The sequence below is a fragment of the Sceloporus occidentalis genome, unplaced genomic scaffold, assembly GCF_023333645.1.
Source record: "Sceloporus occidentalis isolate IW3139 unplaced genomic scaffold, rSceOcc1.0.p SCAF_221, whole genome shotgun sequence".
In the NCBI taxonomy this organism is placed as follows: Eukaryota; Metazoa; Chordata; class Lepidosauria; order Squamata; family Phrynosomatidae; genus Sceloporus; species Sceloporus occidentalis.
The window spans coordinates 395255-418138 of NW_028317201.1; the positions used below are offsets into that span (position 1 = coordinate 395255).

At 40.1% G+C, this 22884-nt stretch overlaps 1 protein-coding gene across 1 annotated transcript in view; it reads right to left on the bottom strand.

Moving 5' to 3' along the window:
* Positions 1-1237: 1237 nt before the first annotated feature.
* Positions 1238-22884, bottom strand: part of LOC149277019 (uncharacterized) — a 45781-nt gene continuing 24134 nt past the window's right edge. The window contains exons 3-18 of the mRNA XM_089503148.1: positions 14251-14448; positions 6771-6959; positions 6548-6653; positions 6000-6104; positions 5749-5892; positions 5592-5655; positions 5349-5409; positions 4990-5081; positions 4715-4903; positions 4036-4089; positions 3689-3859; positions 3289-3356; positions 3035-3077; positions 2560-2623; positions 1850-1926; positions 1238-1267 (exon numbers count right to left, since the gene is read on the bottom strand). Coding sequence (XP_089359274.1) covers positions 1238-1267; positions 1850-1926; positions 2560-2623; positions 3035-3077; positions 3289-3356; positions 3689-3859; positions 4036-4089; positions 4715-4903; positions 4990-5081; positions 5349-5409; positions 5592-5655; positions 5749-5892; positions 6000-6104; positions 6548-6653; positions 6771-6959; positions 14251-14448 — 1655 coding nt within the window. The remainder of the gene's footprint in view (positions 1268-1849; positions 1927-2559; positions 2624-3034; positions 3078-3288; positions 3357-3688; positions 3860-4035; positions 4090-4714; positions 4904-4989; positions 5082-5348; positions 5410-5591; positions 5656-5748; positions 5893-5999; positions 6105-6547; positions 6654-6770; positions 6960-14250; positions 14449-22884) is intronic.

A 22884-nucleotide genomic window follows, 5' to 3' on the forward strand; every position in this document is an offset into this window, starting at 1 on the left:
TTTTGCAGGCAGTGGGGTGCATGGGGCAGTTGTGAAGATCCTCTGATCTCCCCTAACTGGCCCAGTGAGCTGTAAAATCAACGGATTGCAGCGCCCACATGGTGACGTGGCTTTTAAGGTATGGTGGATGGGTGACGACGCCCCTGGCCCCACCCATTTCTGGAACTTGCGCCACCCCTTGTTGCCATACCCTCAACACAGGTGTCTCGATTTGTGCGATTAAAGTCACGTCAGAATACGAGCTTTGTAGTATTGCATATGTAACTCTGCACTGCCATCTAGTGGCGTAATTACAATATTTTTCACACGTACGTACTTTTCATATTTAGCGGTAACCCTGTGCAGGGTTCTAATTTAAAAAAATAAATAACTATGACAAATAACATACTGTTTGAGTCATTAAATGTGGGTTGTCTCTGTGTAAATAAATTACTGTATTAAAATGAGCTGTACCTTGTGCCTTTCTGGCAATCAGGGTAATTGGTTTGGAGATAATTAGTTTAAACATTTACTTACTTATAAATTAAGCTTGGTTAATATTATCTAATCCATTTACAGAATAATCTTATAAATGCTGCCTGAACCAATCAACAACATAATGGGAGGAATAATCATGAAGATACCAAGAAAAGAAAGTTAATACGACTAAGCTGTCAGAGGTACTTAGTAAATATAAATAAATACAAAAAAATATAAAAAAAATAAAGAAGAATAACAAGGGTTTCGAACAAAATATCTGGCTTCATTATTCATCATGACATAATTTCCTAATACCGCCTCTGGTGGTATGTGGAACATAAGGATGAGAATGACACTACTGCTAGAAGCCCAAAACATCCCGTAGGGCGGTTACCATCCAGGATGACCCATCTGTGTAGAGTTGATACCAAGACCTGAGCTAAAAAAAAAAGACCAATTTACACAGACTGTAAAATCCTTTATTGGAAGAATACAGAACCAATTCTCAGTGTTTAACGCCCCAGAATAATAATCTCCTGGGTAGCCGACCTAATGGATCCAACAAACTGCTACTTGTGTTACAGTTACAATCACTATCATGAGCTTCGAGGGCAGGTAACATGATCCACTCATCTGATGGCATGTTAGTTACACGTGTTTGCTTGCCCTGCAGTGAAACGGGAAAAATATTAGACAGGACCGCATTGCATGGATACGGGGTTCAGGACATCTGATACCGTTGCGCAATACTCTCTTCGGTGCAAAGATCTGTTACCTTTTAGGTTGGTGTAGATAGCACCACAAGATCCTAGAGAATAAAAGGAAATGCATCTTATTTATGCGATAATATTCATATATAGTAAATACAACAGCCTGAACTAACTGCATGGTTGATTAGAAACTCTTAAGATCGCCACAGGAGGCAAATGAAGGGGAAATTGTAGCTTTGTCATCTTCTATCCATTCCCTACTTATTTTAGCCATGCACTTGTATTCTACAGGCTTCACCGAGTTCTTCTGGTAGTTTGGGTATGATGTCATGGGAACTGTTCTTTCAACTCTGTTGGAGAAAAAAGGCTCTAGTGGTGTGAGTCAACAGGCGAATTGGGTGGAAAACAATGGGGGTAAAAAAGCAAACACCCCCACCGTCGAGATATCAGGGTATTATCAGGTCACCTGGGTTGATTAGGAGAGTTCGCAAGAATGAGCACCCAAGTTGAGCGTTAGAAGAGGACCTCAACCGTTTAAATGAATACTTGTGACATCCCTAAGTTAAATTTGATTTTCTGTATGGACCAACCTCTATCCATGAGCTGTTTTCAATTTCTACAGTTTCATATATACAGGTATATATATATATATAATAGAACATATTTTATTTTTGACTTACATCCAGAATGTCGATGTCGGCATCATTAAAGTCTATATTCATCAGCTTTGGAAGAGGAATTCCTTGTCCTACTACGGCTGGAATCAAAAGAGTTTAAGTATTAGGTTGGCGTTATAGTTGTCAGCAGAAACCATGTGTCTTCCATATTACATTTTTAATACCATATCTTCAAGATGATGAGGAGGCTCATGGGTCAGAACTAAAGTGTTGACATATGGAAATATTAATGACTGTCATTGGAGACAGATCACACTTACACGTCCCTCGTGTATCACTAAATGTTCTAAGATACGGCATCACAATATGACAACTAAAATGTGGGCTTAGTGTCTTCCAAGAGGGGCTACATGACCCCATTAATAACCCAACCAGAGGTAATTACAATGGAGCATATAGTCATGGAAAAGGAAATTAAACTGTGTGGTTTTTACAGTAATCCTATACAAGGATCGGATGTGTGCTTAAAATTCTTGTCGTCGTCAGCTGATATCATTTTATCTTCATATCAAACAATAGCCACCTTTGTATTCCATCTGATGGCAGCCCTATTAAATACTTTTTGGAGGTTTTTTCTTTTTTGTACTATGACAGCTACTTCCTTGTAAAACCAGTGGAATGATATAAAAATAGAATCCATCATTCCGGCAAAACAATTGCAATTGTTCAGTGATGTTCTTCTATATCATATTAAGCCAGAAACTCATTCTTACTGTTGATTGCCGGCAAGAGGGCCAAGCTCATGAGGTTTCCAACTAATCCCTCTACTGCTGAAACCTGCAAGAAAAGGTGTCACCAAAGGAAAGAACAAAATAACCTGAATCACAGAAACTAATTTACTAACACCATCTGTATCATGAAATACAAAACCATGGAAAATGGGTGTTTTTTGGTCCTCAACATCAATTCAGGTCACTAGGTGGCAAACCAACTTGCATTGTCTATCCCTCGAGTTTCACTCGTCATGAGAATCGGATCTATTCAATCTCTTTAATTTTCATGCCAACCTCAAGGAGCGTAAAAGGGGGTTTATTGCGGCTGCCAAAAGGGGTCTTAATGTTACTTGGAAGTCCAAAATCAGCTGTAGCCGTTCATTTGGTGAGATGTTGTGCGCATCATACATGTTTTGGTCTACCCTATAACTTGGTCATTTGGATGGAACGCCCACCCTTCGATTGTCCTACTTACTTCAAAGCGTCCGACCGATGAAGACAATAATGAGGCGTGAGTGCTAGAAAACATGGAAATATCTGTCAGGGGTGTGTTTTATGAAAGGGCTTTTGGATAAATCCATAGTCTTCCCATCATGGACCACAAATCATTCCTTCTTAAATAACTCCAAAAAGAGCCATTAGAATCACTTGGAGGGAGAAAATGAAACTTTTCACCCAACTACCTTCTGCACACACACACATTCATAGGGGGTGGCGAACAAGTTTTACCTTTCAAGAGATAAAGCTATCATCAGCTTGTCGCCGCCGACAGTGAAGTGAGCGCTTAAACGGACATCCTGCAGAGAGAGAGGAGAAACTCTATGAAAATGCAACATCCATGGTTGTTATTCAGCCCATGAAGAGCACAAACACCAAAAACAAGAGATCGTAATCTAAAACCAGGGGGTCAGAGGCTTAGATGGAATGTAAGGACGTTTTGCTTAACTGAGCAGATGGTAGATAAGTAGAGCAGCCTCCCGGCAGAAGTGGTAGAGGGTAATACAGCGAGGGAATGTAAACATGCATGGGATAGGCGTATGGGTCCTGAATCTAAGACGAGACCATTCCTACTTTCTCCAGAACTTGTTTTATTTAAGGATATTGAAGACCTTGTACACACAATACTTACCACCCCAAGGACACAGAGAGACGTGAGTGTTGAGTCTGGATTGGAGGCATAGATTTCTGTTTTAACAAATAAGGTTACAAGTCCTCGATTTTTCTGCAGCTTGACAACAGGAGCCGAGGGAACCTTAGCCCTGAGGACCAGCGGTCTGGCGTCTTTATACATGAGAGAAACCTAAATTAAAACAAATAATCCATGTTATTGAGTTTTCAAAATATACATTCTTTAAATACATGATATAAGTTTATATATATATATATATGACTTTATATATTTTTGACATTACTCAAGAACTCTTCTTTGTAATTAAGTATTTTCTTTACATTATTATTATTATTATTATTATTTACCTTTGGAATGATACTGCCAAGGACTGTTGTTGTAAGCGGTGGAATTCCAGGTACCTGAAAATTGGGAACACTAATGCAGTTTAATGTCATTTTTAACAAATTATGCACATTATATAAATTATATATCTATTGTGAAACGTATTCTGTAAACTAAAAAAAGGAGACACTGTTTTCCCCCAGGCTATAACTGCTGAAAAGGAACGTTCCACTTGACTTCTGTCTTTTGATGACATCCCAGCGACCGCTTGTTCCTGTCTCCTTGTACCAGTTCAAAATTATTCAGAAAGTCTGGTCCAGATCAGAAGGGCCCTTCCTAAACTATTTTGAACTGGCACCGGAAAATAAGAACGAATCTCGGTCACGTTATGTCACATGATTGCGGTGAAACCGAGTCTGCTCAAATTGTGTGCAAGCGGCCAAATAGAAGGCGGGAGGGAAGACATATGTATGTTTGTATATATGAATGTATGTATGTATGTGAGCATGAATATGCATGCATAAGTGTATGTGAGCATAGATGTATATGTATAAGTGTGTGTGAGCATGGATGTTTAAGTGTTTGTGTGTGAGCATGGATGTGTAAGTGGTGTGAGATGGTGTGTGTGTGTTAGCATGAGCGATGTAAGCATGTGTGTGTTAGAATGAATGTGTACGGGTGTGTTAGTGAGTAGCTACTCACATCTCCATTGGTGATTTCTATATCCATAAGACCTTCTTTTTGAAGAGCAGTTAAAACGCATCCAAGGAAGTTGGAAGAGAGGCCAAGCTGGGATTCTGTGGCTTCTGTCATCGGTGGCATGGAGACTGGGGCATTGGAGTTACCAAGTGGGTAGTCAATGAGACCCCCTCCTAACTGACCCACCACTGTCTACAAAAAAGAAGAGGGCTGTGAGTAAACATCAATGACTGTATATCAAATATAAATTATTAACAGTATTAAGGAAGAGAACTTACATTTAAATCCAACTCGATAAATTGCCCGGTCACTATAGGAAGGCTTGATACTGTGTATTGAATGCTACCGATTAAACCAAGTGGAACCATAGCTGTGATAAAACAAATAAAATACATTAATACAACGAGGATGTTTCCAGATTGTCATTGTCGGAAATGTCATGCAAGGGTTGGGTTTACGTCTCAGAAGCCTCTAGGCATTAATATATAAAAGGTGTCTTCAAAGGTGGGACATCGTTGGGTCTGGGAATGTGTAGATGTGGCTAGAGCAGGGGTAGAATGTTTTTTACGAGACAATTTGCAAATAACCAATATGCCCTAAAATTTTGTCCTGGCCACTACATTTGCCATTAACTTACAATTCACAGTAAGAAGAAGTCCATTGGTCAAGTCAAGCACAACATTGACGACGGGGCACAACTGAGAAGTAAAAGCAGCACAATCTGTTAGCTCTCTTAAATAACATTTCCCAAAAGGCAAAACACGCCTGTTAAGCAGGCAATACGATACAATGTAATTTATCAGGTTAAATTATCAGTAACTTCCATGATCTCAAACACAAATCTATATCCAAGAGATTAGAATAGAGAGATCGTCCTTACCAATCCAGGAAGAATGTTCCGAAGAAGATTACTGACCAGCCCATCCAAAATTCCAGACAACAAACTGTGTAGAGGGGGGGGGGTGTATTTTTTCGATCATTTACCTGATTTACATGACATTATTTTTGCACATGATGAAAAATACCATATTACTCACCCTCTTAAAAGTCTAATATTTATTCCACCGAGCAATGCATGGCAGTCCTCAATCACCAGTCTGGGTACCCCTGATGCCTCCTGGGTGAGCCGGGTTCTGGCTGTGATGTTGACTTCCACCAAGATATCAAGGAACCCCAAGAGGCTTTGATAAATGAGGAAATAAGTACAAAACACCAATACTTAGTATTTATGGATTTCTGAAAGGATCATTGCTGCACTTCCAAAATGTTTCCGAAATTTCGCTCTTACCTTTTTCCGTTAATGGCCACCTTGGTATATAAATTAAGATGGACTCCAATTCCCGGCAGCAGGTGCAACGAAATTTTAGGGAGTGTAAGATCAATAATCCGTAAGCTAAAAGAAACATATATATATATATATATAAATATATATCTATATCTATATATATATATATATATATATATATATATATATATAGTATATAAGAAAATATTCCTTGAGCATGGAGACGGATCTTCCCCTTGGAACAACTAGGGCTCTATATCTATTAGATGGCGACACATGATGTACATACTTAGAATAATTCACAATATCTCAGAGGCACGCACAATATCTCTCCCTTTTCCAATGGACACTAGGGATGAGTTACTTTTGAGACATCTCCTTCACCCCACTAAAACATGTTAAGGGATATGAATGAGAGAAAACATATCTTTGGGGGCAGGTTTTTGTATTGGATATCCCCAAGGAATTTTCTAAAATCCTAAATCCGAAAGGTATAATTATCAAGGTATGAAACATTTTCTCTTTGAAAAAATGAATTTGATATAACTTACCCAGTAATCCCCTGCACTGTGGTTAATAGTCCTCCATTTCCAAGAATGCCAAGAAGACCTCCTCCTCCAAGCAAGCCGCCCAACAATCCTCCATTTCCAAGGAGACCTCCATTAGGTTGAGGACCTGTGTTACTATTATCAAATCCTGCACCACCAGCACCACCACCTCCACCACCACCCCCACCAAGAACGCCCCCAAGAAGTCCTCCGCCGCCGCCGCCACCACCACCACCACCTAGGACACCACCGAGAAGGCCACCTCCTCCACCACCCCCTAGGACACCACCGAGGAGGCCACCTCCTCCACCACTCCCTCCACCACCCCCTAGTACACCACCTAACAGACCTCCTCCTCCACCGCCGCCTAGGACGCCACCCAGAAGACCCCCACCACCTCCTCCACCAAGCAACCCTCCAACCAGACCTCCAACAAGATCACCGCCACCAGCTGCCGCAGGATTTTGCAAATTCTGGGAATTTCTTCCTTTCATTTGTCCTGAAACAGCTAAAACACCAACAAAAACAGAATTATTTTTTTTTCCTTTTTTTGCCCAAAGTCTTTTTAATATCGTCTTGCAACACGGACCTTATTACAGCCGGGTTAATACATGCATAATACAGGAAATTAGGGGCCAATTGGTTCTTGTCATCAATATGACTATATCTTATGAAGATGTATACACTGAAACTTCATAAAAAATATTTCAGGTGTCATCGAAAGCTGGTGAATAACTTAAATTTAAGAGATTTTTTATTATATTTCTGTACTTCTTACCTTTATTTAAGGCTCCTTTGCTCATTCGAAGTACAGCTCCGCTTTGCCCAGAAACAGCAGCAAAATGAGACTGAATGAGCAGAGAACACACAAAGCAGAATCGCCATAACCTGAACATCTTTGGACTGAATATCCGTGAAGAACACTTGGAACTGAAAATTCTGATCACTAGGCACACATTTTCTTCTACCCAAGTTGGCGACAAATACTGCAATCGATCCTTATATCCTGAACCAAATTCTAGACTTTAATCCTACATCTGATATCCAAAACAATTAACAACTATTGTGGGATTTTTCCAAGATAAACAATTAAACAAATCCCTCAGAGGATTAAAGTGCTGAGTTTTTTTTTTTTTAACTCAGCACTTTAATATAATTAATACTTTATATACTTGAATACCTTGTGATTATTCCACTTGATGATTTTGCCTCTCAATCTGATATCTGTTGAGACAAGATGTGAACTCACTTTAATTTACGGTATATTGTATTTTTTTTTTCTCCGATGACACACATCTCCCCTTTCACTTAGTAACATTAATAAATAGGATGCCGTAAGGGGATATTTACGTACTTTACTTTTTGTGGGTAACAGTTAGGTGGTGACCGATTAATGAGAGCAAACATTTCTATATAAAATTTATTAAATTTGTTAAATTGATTCTCGATTTCATAGGCAACCAGGTGAACAGATAAGAAATCGGATTTAGTGATCATATGTCCTTGTAGCCGGCCACTTTCCCTCGTTAAACCAGATAAGTAATCCTTTTATCAAACATTAATGTAGTGCTATAGAAATTGAGGGGAGCTGTTAAACTGCTATAAAGATTAGCTTTTCTCATATATCACTTTAAAGAAGATTAATCATAAATCATACTAAAAACCTCTGTCAATGGCAATTGGTTTCCTATTACCAGATAACATCAGCATTTGCGCATCCCGTAGAAATCCAGGAAAAGTTTATTGCTTGAGAATACAATGCTCGGCCTTCATGTTATTTATTATTTGTTTGGTGTGAAAACAAAGAAAAACATTTCCGATCTGGTTTAGTCACTTATTTTTTGGTGTCTCTTGTGCCCCCATGGAGCAACAATACTGCCCTTCATGGGAGAAGACCGGCAAAGGGGGCAATTGTCTACTGGTCTTCTCTGATTTAAAGACTTTAAGCCACCGCCAGAACCTTACTTTCTGAGAACCTTTAAGTAGTATGTTTTGACAGGTATCCATTGGACAGCAGAGCATTGTACACACTAGACATGTGTGAATGGGCCAAAAACGATTCAGACAAGTTTTTCAGTTTGTTTTTGGCACATTTGTTTTTCAGGCAACAAATTTTGTTCCCTGCGATAGAAGATGAAGAAGACGCGGAAGTGGTCGGCAGAGAAGGTAGGGAAACATTTAGAGAGCGTGAGAGTGAACAAGAATGAGAGTGTGAACGAGTGAGTGAGAGTGTGAATGAATGTGGGCCCACATATTTCAGATGAAAATACAAGAGCCTGAAACCTGGCTTCTGAAAGGCAGATAAGAACATGTTTGCATACATTTATCAGAAAGAAAACCAAACAAAATGAATTGCAGGGAAGGAAATATATTTTATTTCAACAATAATTACATTTAATTGTATTACATTCCATTTATTCAAGACTGGTTCATAATTTACATTGGATCACCACATGGAAAAAGCAATCATAGGATCTCAGTGTGCCATTTTTAGATTGAAATCACCATAGTACGATATTACAAGCTTTGTTTGCATAAACATTTGCAGTTATATTATTGTTTTGTTTATATGATCTGTTGTAAAATGAATTTGCTCTTTAAAATTTCCAGTCATTCATTTTAGATTTCCAACCATTGTCTTGTCCTTTGTTGTACATTCCATTACTACTCATAGACATGCTTCCTTTCTTAAATTCCCCTAGGGACATGTCTCCTCCCTTACCGCTAGAACTCCACTTTTGTCCAAAATCTACTTTATAATCACTGCCTGAAATGTCTCCGGCCGTGAAACCAGGTGGCCAAACCTTTCCATAATCTGCACTAAATTCACCAAGTGAAAGGTCTCCTCCCATATTGCCAGAAGTCCACTGTTGTCCAAAATCTACGCTATAGTCACCTCCAGAGGACATGCCACCCATGCTTCCAAAATCTACTATTGACATTCCTCCCTCCATGCTGCCAGGGGTCAATTGAAGTGTTCCAAAATCTACATCAAATTCACCAAGTGAAAGTTCTCCTCCAATATTGCCAGATGTCCACTGTTGTCCAAAATCTACTTTATAGTCACCTCCAGAGGACATGCCACCCATGCTTCCGAAATCTACCATTGACATTCCTCCCTCTATGCTTCCCGGGGTCAATTGAAGTGTTCCAAAATCTACATCAAATTCACCAAGTGAAAGTTCTCCTCCCATATTGCCAGATGTCCACTGTTGTCCAAAATCTACTTTATAGTCACCTCCAGAGGACATGCCACCCATGCTTCCGAAATCTACTATTGACATTCCTCCCTCTATGCTTCCCGGGGTCAATTGAAGTGTTCCAAAATCTACATCAAATTCACCAAGTGAAAGTTCTCCTCCCATATTGCCAGCCCACTGTCCAAAATCTATGTTAATGTCGACTGGAATTTCAGATACCACCTGGGGACTGTCATAATCAAAGCTGAATTCAACTACTGGAATGTCTATTTCCAATACTGAGCTCATTTTTGGTATTTCTACATCAATGTCAAGTCCTGGGATGCCAATCTGAGAGAAGTCTATATCAAGCCCTGGAATGGTTATTTCTTGGAAATCAATATCAAGTCCTGGCATGCTTATTTGTGGGAATTCTATATCAAATCCTGGGATGTCTATTTGTGAGAAATCTAGATCAAGTCCTGGCATGCTTACTTGAGGTAAATCTATATCAAATTCAGGGATGCCAAAGTCTATATTAAGCTCCAACTCTGGGAAATCTAATTCGAATCCTAAGAAGTCTGGTTTTGGTAATTCTATATCCAGACCTATTTGATTGAAATCTCCTCCTAGGTCAAAATCAAATTCTGGGATTCCTATTTTGGGGAAATTCAGGTCAAAATCTAGACCATCCAGGCCATATTCTGGGATTTGTATACCTGGGAACTCTAGAGAAAACCCTGGCACATCTATGTTTGGGAGTTCTATATCAAATTCAATTTTTGGCATGTCAATTCCAAGGAAGTCCTGGTCTAATGCTGACCATGGCATGTCTACATCTGGGATTTCAATGTCAAGGTTAAATTCTGGGAAATCGATCTGTGGCATTGATAGATCAAAATCATAACCAAAATCTGGGATGTCTACTGGTAAATCAGGAAAAAAATCAAAATCGACACTTATGTCAGGAATGTCTATGTCGATTAATCCTGGTGATGATATATCAAGCTCTCCATAACCGCCTGGATTTTCATCAGGTGCTGGTCCTCCTCCTAATAAACCACCTCCTAGTAAGTCCCCGGGGATAAGACCTAATTCAGAGGTAGACAATATAGTTAGCTTCTTCCATTTTGTCATCATCCATCCAAACGCACATTTACTTTGAGTGCGCATGCCAAGAGTGTGTTGAGAAATAAACCAGACAACTTACCTCCAGCCATACCAACAGCTGAGTTGACTAAGCCAAGTGCAACTTCCACTAGGGGGCACACCTAAAAAAAAAGAATGCAAACAATGTACAGTTTAGGGTAGGTACTATGAATAGCTTGTTTTAGCTTTTTCAGAAATTCATATTAAAATTATAATTAGGAATCTTATCCTGGTTCCAGAATCAAGGTAATATCAATATTATCTATGAAGCTTTATTATTCAGTGGCTTAATGTATCCCTTAAACACCATTAAAGGGTCAGTAATATGTGGGCTTTGCTGTTAATGTGGTTTTGTTGCTTGAAATACATGGCCACTACCATAAAAATGAAGTATAAATAAGGATATAAAAATGAAAACACATTCGAAAGGGGCAATTTCAATAGACTGCAGACCAGACATAGGGATTTTAGGTCAAAGATCTATAGCCAAGGGTATAAAAACCATGAGGATTGAGAGATTTGCATTGTACCCACCATGGAGTCAAGCAATGGGAGAAGACTGAAAGGAGTTACGGAATGAGAGAAGGATGGGCAATTGACCAAAATGTTGTAAATTTTAAACTCACAAGTCCAGGAGCAACTCCATGAAGAACTCCCTCGCCAATGTCAAGCACTCTAAAGAGGTAGAAGAAAAAAATGTCAACATAAATGCATATTTCAGGTGTAAATTTGAAGGCTTACTGAAAAAATCTAATTCTACCAGACCTTCCCCTGTTTTCTCCAACTTACTCTCTAAACAAGAATACCTTGAGACATTTACCACCTAAGACTCTTTTCTTACCTAACACACCTTTTCTCAACTTCTTTTCTACCAAGAATTCCTTTCTATTACATGTATGGATATGAAACGGATAGGGCTTGTATAAGCAGGTCTAAGGGCAGAAACTTCCTAGCTTCTTCCTAGATTCTTCTTCTTGCAATTAGAAACCCTCAACCCCTTCTGTAGTAGTATTTGTAGTAATAACAATGTAGCTCTGTGCTCCTTACTATACAGTTGCTAGATTTAGAAATTAAAGTGGATCTGTGTTGGAAAACCAAAGGTTTCAGCTCCTTTTGCCAACCACCAAAAGACAGGGTGTAATTAATTTTTTTAGGGACGTACACTCGGTTAGGTTAGCCTAGCATTGCCACTACATATATCTCTGCTACTATGTATGGTTAGGAATATACTACATCCTATATAAATTATATATAACTAAATTATATCAATAATGTTCCAGTCAACACTAATGTTATTATATGAAACGTCATCTTCAAACTAACGAATGGGACCCACAGAACAGTAAAAAGTGATAACATATACATCATTATACATAAACTATTGGACCTCTCCGCTTCTTAAACTTTTAAAAGTTGGTTACTGTGGGGTACTTACCCAAATCCTTTCATTTTGATGCCGGTGAAAACATTTTCGCAGGAGTCAACCACAAGAGTTAATGCGCCATTGACATCTTCAATCTGGACTTTTAGAGTAACGTTAGCTTCCACACAAGCACCCAGCATGTCTCCCAAAATTCTGAATAAGAAAGTGAGGTTAAGGCCTTTGGAGACCCTGCTTGTCACCTACTGAGGATCCATTGACCGAGCAGGAGGTGGCTCTGTTTTGGCTTATGGTCCTCCCCGATTGGAAACAGCTTTGGACTTGAGCCCACAGTAGCCTTTCCAATGGTATCTTAATAATGTTTAACAACGTTGTTGTAAAAAAAAAAATATAAAGCATATTACCCGTTTTCTCCACCCATTCCGATCTTGCAATACACATCAATCTGAAAGCCCAGGCCGTCTAATGGAGTAATTGTAATCGCAGGAAAGACAATATCCACACTTCCCAAACTGGAAAAAATAAATATAAATATATATATATATATATATATATACCCCACAACACAATGTAATGCAAATGAAACACGTTAAATTTATTAAACATGACAAAAGTAACAAAACTATTATTTTAATGTATTATCATGTCATTAATCATTTTGTTATGTAAAATCTATGAGAATAAAATTTTCATCAGTTGTGCCCAAAAGAGCAAGGTTTTTTTAAGTCTATTGAAAGTATGTATAAAAAACATAAACATAAAAAACATTTCTGTACTATATTTTTATTTCACTGCACCTGTGTACTATGCACTCTATGGAAAGATGTAAATTTGTGATATGATTTAAGGAAATCTGACTCACCCAAGTGTGTCTGTTACAAGTCCAAGAGCTCCTCCCAGCAAATCACCTCCAAGAAGTCCGCCTAGCAGATCTCCACCAAGAAGTCCTCCCACTAGACCATCGTCACCAAGAAGTCCACCCAACAGATCACCACCAAGAACTCCACCCAACAGATCACCACCAAGAAGTCCACCTAACAGATCACCACCGAGAAGTCCTCCCACTAGGCCATCATCACCAAGAAGTCCCCCTAACAGATCGCCACCAAGAAGTCCCCCAAGTAGACCATCTTCACCAAGAAGTCCTCCCACCAGACCATCATCACCAAGAAGCCCACCTAACAGATCACCACCAAGAAGTCCTCCAAGCAGACCATCCTCTCCAAGAAGCCCTCCAACTAGACCATCATCACCAAGAAGCCCACCTAACAGATCACCGCCAAGAAGTCCTCCAAACAGCCCATCATCACCGAGAAGCCCTCCTACTAGACCTTCACCACCAAGAAGGCTACCAAGTACACCTTCATCCCCAAGAAGTCCTCCCACTATACCATCAGCACCAAGAAGTCCTCCTACTAACCCATCATCACCAAGAAGTCCACCAATTAGACCCTCATCACCAAGAAGTCCTCCTACTAGACCATTGTCACCAAGAAGTCCACCTACAAGACCATCATCTCCAAGAAGACCTCCTACTAGACCATTGTCACCAAGAAGTCCACCTACAAGACCATCATCTCCAAGAAGACCTCCTACTAGACCATTATCACCAAGAAGGCCACCAACTAGACCATCATCACCAAGAAGACCACCTACCAGACCATCATCACCAAGAAGGCCACCAACTAGACCATCATCACCAAGAAGACCACCTACCAGACCATCGTCACCAAGAAGGCCACCAAGTAGGCCTTCATCACCAGTAAGTCCTCCTATAAAACCATAACCACCAAGAAGTCCTCCTACTAGACCATTGTCACCAAGAAGTCCACCTACAAGACCATCATCTCCAAGAAGACCTCCTACTAGACCATCGTCACCAAGAAGGCCACCAACTAGACCATCATCACCAAGAAGACCACCTACCAGACCATCATCACCAAGAAGGCCACCAAGTAGGCCTTCATCACCAGTAAGTCCTCCTATAAAACCATAACCACCAAGAAGTCCTCCCACTAGACCATCATCACCAAGAAGGCCACCAACTAGGCCATCATCTCCAAGAAGACCTCCTACTAGACCATTATCACCAAGAAGGCCACCAACTAGGCCATCATCTCCAAGAAGACCTCCTACTAGACCATCATCACCAAGAAGGCCACCAACTAGGCCATCATCTCCAAGAAGCCCTCCACCTAGACCATCACCAGCAAGAAGGCCACCAAGTAGACCTTCATCACTAAGAAGTCCTCCTACTACTCCATCACCTCCAAGAAGTCCTACAAGACCATCATCTCCAAGAAAACCTCCTACTAGACCATTGTCACCAAGAAGTCCTCCCACTAGACCATCATCACCCAAAAGTCCACCACCAAAAAGTCCTCCTACTAGTCCATCACTAGCAAGGAGACCTCCGAGAAGACCACTATCCCCAAGAAACCCTCCTACTAGACCATCATCACCTAGGAGTCCTCCGACCATACCATCACCACCAAGAACTCCTCCTAGTAGACCATCACCACTGAGGAGTCCTCCGACTATACCATCATTACCAAGAACTCCTCCAAGTAAACCATCATCACCAAGAAGATCTCCACCTAGGAGTCCTCCAGCTATCCCACCACCACCAAGAACATCTTCTAATAGACCATCACTGAGAAGTCCTCCCACTAGTTCATAATCTCCGAGAAGTCCTCCTACCATACTATCACCACCAAGAACTCCTCCTAGTAGACCATCACCAAAAAGACCTCCTAGTAGACTATCACCACCTAGAGGTCCTCCTAATAGACCATCACCACCTAGAAGTCCTCCAACTATCCCATCATCACTAAGAAATCCTCCCACTAGAATATCACCACCTAGAAGCCCTCCGACTATGTCATTACTACCAAGAACTCCTCCTGGTAGACCATCATCACCAAGCACTCCATCAAGAACCCCATCAACAATATCTCCTACTAGTCCATATCCACCAAGCAGTCCTCCTGCTAGACCATCACTGCCAATAAATCCTCCCAAAAGCTCATCACTACCAATAAGTCCTCCTACTAGACTATCACTGCCAAGAATCCCTCCAGCTAGTCCATCACCACCATATTCTCCAACCAGACCACCAAGTCCTCCAACCAGACCACCACCCCCACCAAGTCCCCCCAATAAACCTCCACCCACAACTTCTCCCATTAGACCATCTCCACCAAGATATCCTCCGAGTAAACTATCACCACCAAGTCCTCCGATTACACTTCCACCCACAACTCCTCCCATTAGACCATCCCCACCAAGATATCCTCCCAGTAGACCATCACCACCAAGTCCTCCGACTAGACCATCAACCCCAAGAAACCCTCCCATTAGGCCATCACCACCAAATCCTCCAACTAGACCATCACCCCCAAGAAACCCTCCCATTAGGCCGTCGCCACCAAGTCCTCCAACTAGGCCATCACTACCAAGAAGTCCTCCCATTAGACCATCACCACCTAATAATCCACCTGTAAGATCTGCAGTAACATCACCACTAAGAGCACTTCCCACAAGATTCCCACCAACATTTTTCAGACCCCCAATCAGACCTCCACCAATACCTTCTATGCCCCCTTTTTTCACCTCTCCCCCTAATAACCCTCCGAACAGTCCCCCTTTCTTCCCACTGCTTTCACCTGATGATTCTTTCTGTTTCTTGTTTCCACCTAAGATACTGCCCAAGCCACCCTTTTTATCTTTTCCCTTCTGGCCTTTCCCATTTCCACCAATGTTTCCATCACTATTACTTGAAAATGCATATGCATGTGTGTCTCCATCACTTGGATCCCAACTGAAACCAGATTCACCACCTGTCATCATTTTGCCTCCTTCATACATAGCCCAGTTAGAAGCCCCTTTGCCGTTTCCATCTTCAAAGGAAACCCAGCTACTACTTGGGCCACCTTTCATGCTATTTGATTTTCCACTAACTTCCCAATTAGCAGACGAAGGCTGACCCTTGAAAACTGCACTTTCAAAGTTCCCTTTGCCCGCATCATTTACATTCCACTTATAGTTTTCCACTGGACCCGCTGTTTCAGAACTATGTGTTGTCCAGGTGAAGCTTGGCTGACTTTCAAAAACCATTGCTCCACTTTTCATGTTTTCAGGAAGGTCCCAGTTAGAACTACTTCCAGATTTTGTCCAGCTTGTCTTAGATGTCTGGCCGCTTTTTCCTGATCCAAGGTTAGACACTAGACGAGATTTAAGAAAAAGTCAATTCTTAACCTACATAGCCTTTGAACAAAGATCATGTAGGCAACAGCTTTCATAGGGTAAAATACAATAAAGTAGTGATCTGTACTGCTTCGGTTGGTCCAATGAACTTTTGATTGGCAATCCAAAAATTCTTAAATGTGCCACATATATATATATATATATATATATATATATATATATATATATATATATATTTGTCCCTATTTTTGTTGCGTTTCCTTGCATGTGTCAGTCTCCTATGTTTTATTTCTTTGAATATCTATGAGTGTGCTGTTTTATGTATAATATATATATGCAACTTACCTCCTTCCCAGGTCATTGTCTCTGCTGGGAAGACTTTTGCTGCGGGTCTGGATAGCACAAGATTCTTGGGCAGAATTGCCAAGCTGCATAAAAGCAGCATCTTCCATAGTATGGACATCATTCAGTCCTATAATTATTAATTTAATACATAGACAACTTATACTTACTGACAATTATTGAATACAAAGAAATATAAATAGATATATTAAAGGCAGGGTTAGCAGAACAATATGGAACCATGGCATCAATGGTGCCGATCAATGGTTAGAATTTATTTTGGGGCCATCATATTTTGACATTTGCTATTGAATCAACATTCAGATAGGAATTTTCAGGGCCGACATAATAAAGGTGACCACAGAGCAAAGTATATTGAGCAGATTATTAGGAGTGGCAGAAATGGAAACATTAAAAAGAACATGATGGTTACAAAACACAAGGATGAGTAAATAATATCTACCCAGTCTACTCTTTGCCTAGACATATAGCAAAAACACATAATGCCTAAACGATCCATGTCTATGGCAGGTTATTAATATTATTAAAATGTTTTACAGCTGTCATGAAAACTATGGCAGCAAGTGGCATCACTGGGGTATCCAAGGGTAAGTCCCCCTTTTGACATAGTTACTGTCCCATCTCAGATCTAAGATTTGTCCTAATGGTTTTTCCATATAAAACTATTAGACGTATAGGGGAAAGATTCTAAATCATAGTTCTGCTAGAATTAAGCATGGTATTCGTCCATTTAAAGCAAATATTTAATTATTCAATGTATGATTACGGGGGGAATTAAGTATAAACATTTTGTAAAGTTAAAAAAAAACCATATATATATTATATATATATATAAGACATTTCGTCCATACGGGCAGCCTTTGGGGTCACTTCTATGAACCACGTAAAGCATAATTTTCTTATTTACCACTATTCTTTCACTCTCCTATTAAACATTTAGTGCATGGAAAGTTCTGCACTTACCTTGTTCAGTTCAGGCTTAGGTGTTTGAAGAAAGCCCGAGTCTTTCTGTCCACCTCCTCTCTCCTCTGAAACCGAAGCGATATTGGTGCTCCTTTTATACCAAACTTTGCCCCGACAATTAGGGAAGTCACGCTATAGATGACAGCAGGGATTATTCCTTGGATGCGGACGGTGCGTTAAGTTTTGTCCAAGGCAAATAGTTATACTTAAAGCCTGAAAAATAAGAAATGACATTAGGGATCCAAAATCATTCCTTGCCAATTTAAGGACATACTCGTACATGCGTATGTATGTGAATATGTATGTATATGTGTGTATGTTTATGCAATATATATATATAATGTTTAATTTATTATCTGTATGTACATTTGTGTATTAATAGTATCTAATATTTTATATATATATATATATATATATATATATATATAAATATATATATATATATATATATATATATATATATATATATATATATATAAAAGTACCTATGTCGAGGTATAAATGTTAATTATCAATATATTAGAAAACATTGCATAAAGCTGCAAACCACTTGGTTGTCAATGTCAATTAATAGAAAATTAATAACTGCTTTAGCCTCTTATCCATTAAAATAAACCAACATGGCTGACTTTGAGGGGTAAGCGGGACTGCGGGAGGGTCACACACCTGTATTAGGTGAAGCAGTACTAGAAGGAACTTGGCCAGCACTCATCTATAAGCGACCCTTGTGAAGGAGGTTAGGGGATGCTATTAAGGTCAAAAACAGGTCCCACCACCACTGATTGTAGTTGAACCCATAGATGTTCTTGGAATAGGAATAGTTCTTGATAACAAAATTCGCAAAGTTCTCATTAAAAGATTTACAGAGTTTAGAAGTAAAGCAGGGACCTAAAACACTTCATGGTTTTATTTATAACTTTTTAACATATTTGTAAAGTTCTTTTGGGTTCCTCCTTAATGTTCACAAGAAAATAGTGTGTTAAATGGTCCAGATTTCTGAAAAATTCTATTACTTGGTAGATGTAACCTTAGCGTACACCTATCCTCTCTCTCTCCGGGCATTGCGTTAACATGACTAGGTCTGCGGTGCATGATGCTCATAACTCACAATGATTACTGTAGCCAAAATATTAAGCACCTTGAAGAGGGATTAGTTGTAAACCTGGTGTAAATATCAACACATCAGATTATACACTCTATTAATCCGTGGCATCTTTTAGAACCGTGTTAGGTGTAATTGACATGATCTTTCCTTAGCAAATGTCATGTGTCTTCAACATATGTACACACTTAGACCTCTCTATTGATCTTTTCGTCAAGTGAGCATGAAGATAGTTGGGAGACAGCTAATTCCTTCACTTGAAGGAAAAACCTTTTTGCTCAACATGCTTTGGAAGAGATGGAGCGATTCTCTCAAAACTGAGTTCTGACTTTTTTGTTATTTTTACACCGGGTGAAATGAGTGACCTCATAGACATGCTCGTCAAAGGTGGCCACGCAGGATATTTTTTTTTCCAGGACGCACTTAAATTTCACACAACGTTAACCAACGCATGTAAAGTGCTGCCCCCTAGAGTATGTGAAAGGTATAAGCGTACAGACGGGAGTCGGTTTACACATCCTACACCCTGCAGGGGGCAGCACTTTACATGCCAAAAGTATGCGTGTCCTGGAAAAAATGGCAAATGTGGTCATCCTCCCCTGCCGGACAATTAAATGTGTGGTCTAAGTGCCACTTCAGCCTTTTGTTTGCATGGAAGCATACATTTGATATTTTGTTGCTGACTGCTGAAAGCATGTAGGATTGTAGCATTTACTCAAATTTACATTTTTTTAATTCAAAATGTATATTATTTTTGGCTGCTGAAGAGGCTCACTAATGCTCAAGCTCTAGCGTAGGAGGTATCTAAAACGCATCACTGAAAGGGTTAACTCGGACTGTTCCCAGAATTCTTCAGTACAACCAGGTTTACCGCTAAGGCCCATCAGAGTTTCCGTTGACACATTTTTTAAGTATATGGATTATCCAAGCGAAATTGGAACTGTTTGACCTTTGAATGTTAGGGTAGATTTTTCTTATTGCCATCAGTGGCCCTGCTAGGATTATTTGTAAAAGCGAGTGCCTTTTATTTACTTTGTACAATGACAACAGTATATGTCAAAGAATACATGTTACATAAAGTGCTTACAGAAAGGGTAAGTCTTACAAAAGCCCTGCGTGATTTTTTTTTTTACAGGTTTTTATGTATGAAATGCATTACACGTAAACAACCGAGATCTTATACTTCTAATATAGTTATATACATTTACCGTTCAAAAGTTTGGGGTCACTCAGCTGTCTTCATGGAAAACAGGGACATTTCTGGCTGTAACATAATTACAAAAGGGTCATTTCTGCGCTGGATTTCCAATCGATTTCATATTAGTTTAATGGATAAAATGTGTTTTTCTTTAAAAAAAAACAAGGGAAAGTGACCCCAAGTAATTACAAGTAACACACAAGGTGGACCAAAACTGTGAGTAGCCCAAAGGGCTAATTCCCCTCCCCCCTTTGCTTCCAATAACCCAGACATGGATTTAATCTTACACCAGATTTATTTAAATATATGCTTTCATATAACTGTAATGACCAGGGCCGAGACGGTCCTAGCTCTCCAAACGGGGTAACCTAATTTGAAGGCTAGAGAGACAGACGCTCAGTAGGCTGACATAACGTATGCCCAGTGTGCAAGCAGCCTTGAAGTGTTAGAGTGAATGTGTGTTTTAGTGTGAGTGTGTGTAACAGTGAGCGTGTGTTAGTTATGGTGGGGAGGTGCAGGGTAGCTAATAGTTTTTACAAAGGGGACTAGCCCAATCTGGAGGCTAGAGAGACAGAAGATCAGTAGGGTCACTTATGTGTGCCCATTGTGCGGGTAACCATGAAGAGAGGCTCCAGGCAAATTAAGTGTGTGTGTGTTAGAGTTAGTGTGTTAGTGTGTTTTAGTGTGAGTGTGTTACAGTGAATATTTGTGTTACAGAGTGTAAGTGTGTGTTAAAGTGAGTGTGTGTTAGTTATGGTGGGGAAGTGCAGGGCAGCCACTACACTTGCTCCCTAAGCCAGAAGGTTTCGGCCCTCCCCTAGGGATAACCCTAACTGCGTTATGGGCTATATGATGGATAACATCAAAATTGGAACACATATGCAAAATGTCTCCATTCCGTGTAAACATAGTGTTTGTTACATCGGAATCCCTTGTCAATTCAACTGGAAAGAATAATTGTAAACAGTACTGATTAGAATCCCGGAAGATAAACCTCACGGACCATGTCCCATACCAATAAATTATTGTTTCTCTAACCGCTGCAGGGATTTTCCCCGGAGACGAAGTCTTCCACTTTCTAATTAAACAAACTAGTAATGCTTGTTAATGACTTCATTATGGTGGTTATTATTATCCATATGATATGAAATTCGTTGTCATACCATTAAGAAGCTTACCAAAGATAACTGATTGAAGTGAAAATCATATTTGTTTCATAACAATGATTTACAGTTGCCAAATTATTTATATATTTCAGTTTCAAGATTAGATTAGCTTTACCCCATGATCAGATTCATGCTGTACCCCTACTACAGAAAGCTCCTCTTAGGAGGGAACCAACCCTCCTGTAAGAAGAGCTTAGTTAACTTTGTCTGACGTGTGCTTCAATCTGTAGGGCTCCTTTAACGCACCGATCGTGAATAGTGAATCACACGGCCATATGAGCCGTTCTTCCAGAAAAAGCTGACCATTGTTGGTCCATCATAATGGAGAGTGAAGTTGGAACCATATCTCTCCTGCAAAGTCTCATTTAAGTGAATAACCCCCTAAATGTGCAAGAAGTACACAGGAAGGAAAATAATTTGAATAAAAGGTAGGCTAGATATAAACATATATTTAACTAGGGCAGTAAGGACAAATCGGAAAAAAAGTTGAATGCTCATAACATAGGATACAGAAAGGAGAAAGGCTCTGGTTTGCTTAGACTGGGCACTGAAGGATTCCTGGGGAGACTCCTTGCCTGCCTGTCCTGTCCTCTCTTATGTCTCAGTCACCGTGTGCTCATTGGGGGCAGACCCTGTCTGGTCTGCCCTAATCCGACTCCCATGAACTAGCCAGCTATGGGGGCTCCACATGGCCGGAATCGCTCCATGCGCCTGACCGGGATCTAGCCGCAAATCCTCGGGACTGTGCAGCTAGGAACTGCGCCGATGCACACCGTGGAACTGAATTGTTACAGGCATCTGTTGCTGTACCACATCGCTCTTTTGGGGTTATACTGAGCTCGTGGTGGGTCACGCTCAGAGCTGGTTGCGGAGAAGGAGCTCATTTGGGAAACCTGGTTTTATTACCCATCCCTGAACTCTGGTCTTGCTGCCGTGTAGGTTATTCCCGGGGACATTCCTGTCGCTGTCACTCCTGGTCCTGATGATGGATCAAGTTGCTTTTTGGATCATAACATCTTCGGACCCTGAGCTCTCCATTGGTACCCCGGGATTGACGTCACTCCTTCCCGATCACGCTGAAATAGAGACTTTTTGTTGGGTGGGCATTGCTGGCCATAGAACTGTATGGAAGCACCGGGCTGTCTGGTAGTTGATGGGATTATACTCCTGGTTATGTTTGTGTGTGTATCTGGATATATCTGTGTACATCTGTGCTGTTCCCAATAAAGTCAGTCCTGTTTTCACCTCAACATTAGTTCTGTCTAATGCTCGGGATGGGCTGCTGTAAAAACCCACTGTCCTTTTCAGGACAGTACAAGTGCTGAATACGCTTAGCTACGGCTAGCCACTTACAATATTTTTTTTTATCATTGTGTATAAGAAACAGTACAAAAGAAGAAGAAAGACGTACACATAGCGAATAATAGATGGATAAAAACATTTATTTCCTATGATCTTGATGGTGTCTTTTTCCAGCACCAATTTTTCTTAGGGCGACCCTGATATCCTGATTTCTTAGACTGTATATTATTGGGTTGAATAAGGGGGTAAAAACAGAATGTATCAGGGAAATAATTTTGTTCACAAGTAAGGAATGACCTATAGATGGTATCATATACTTAATTATCAATGT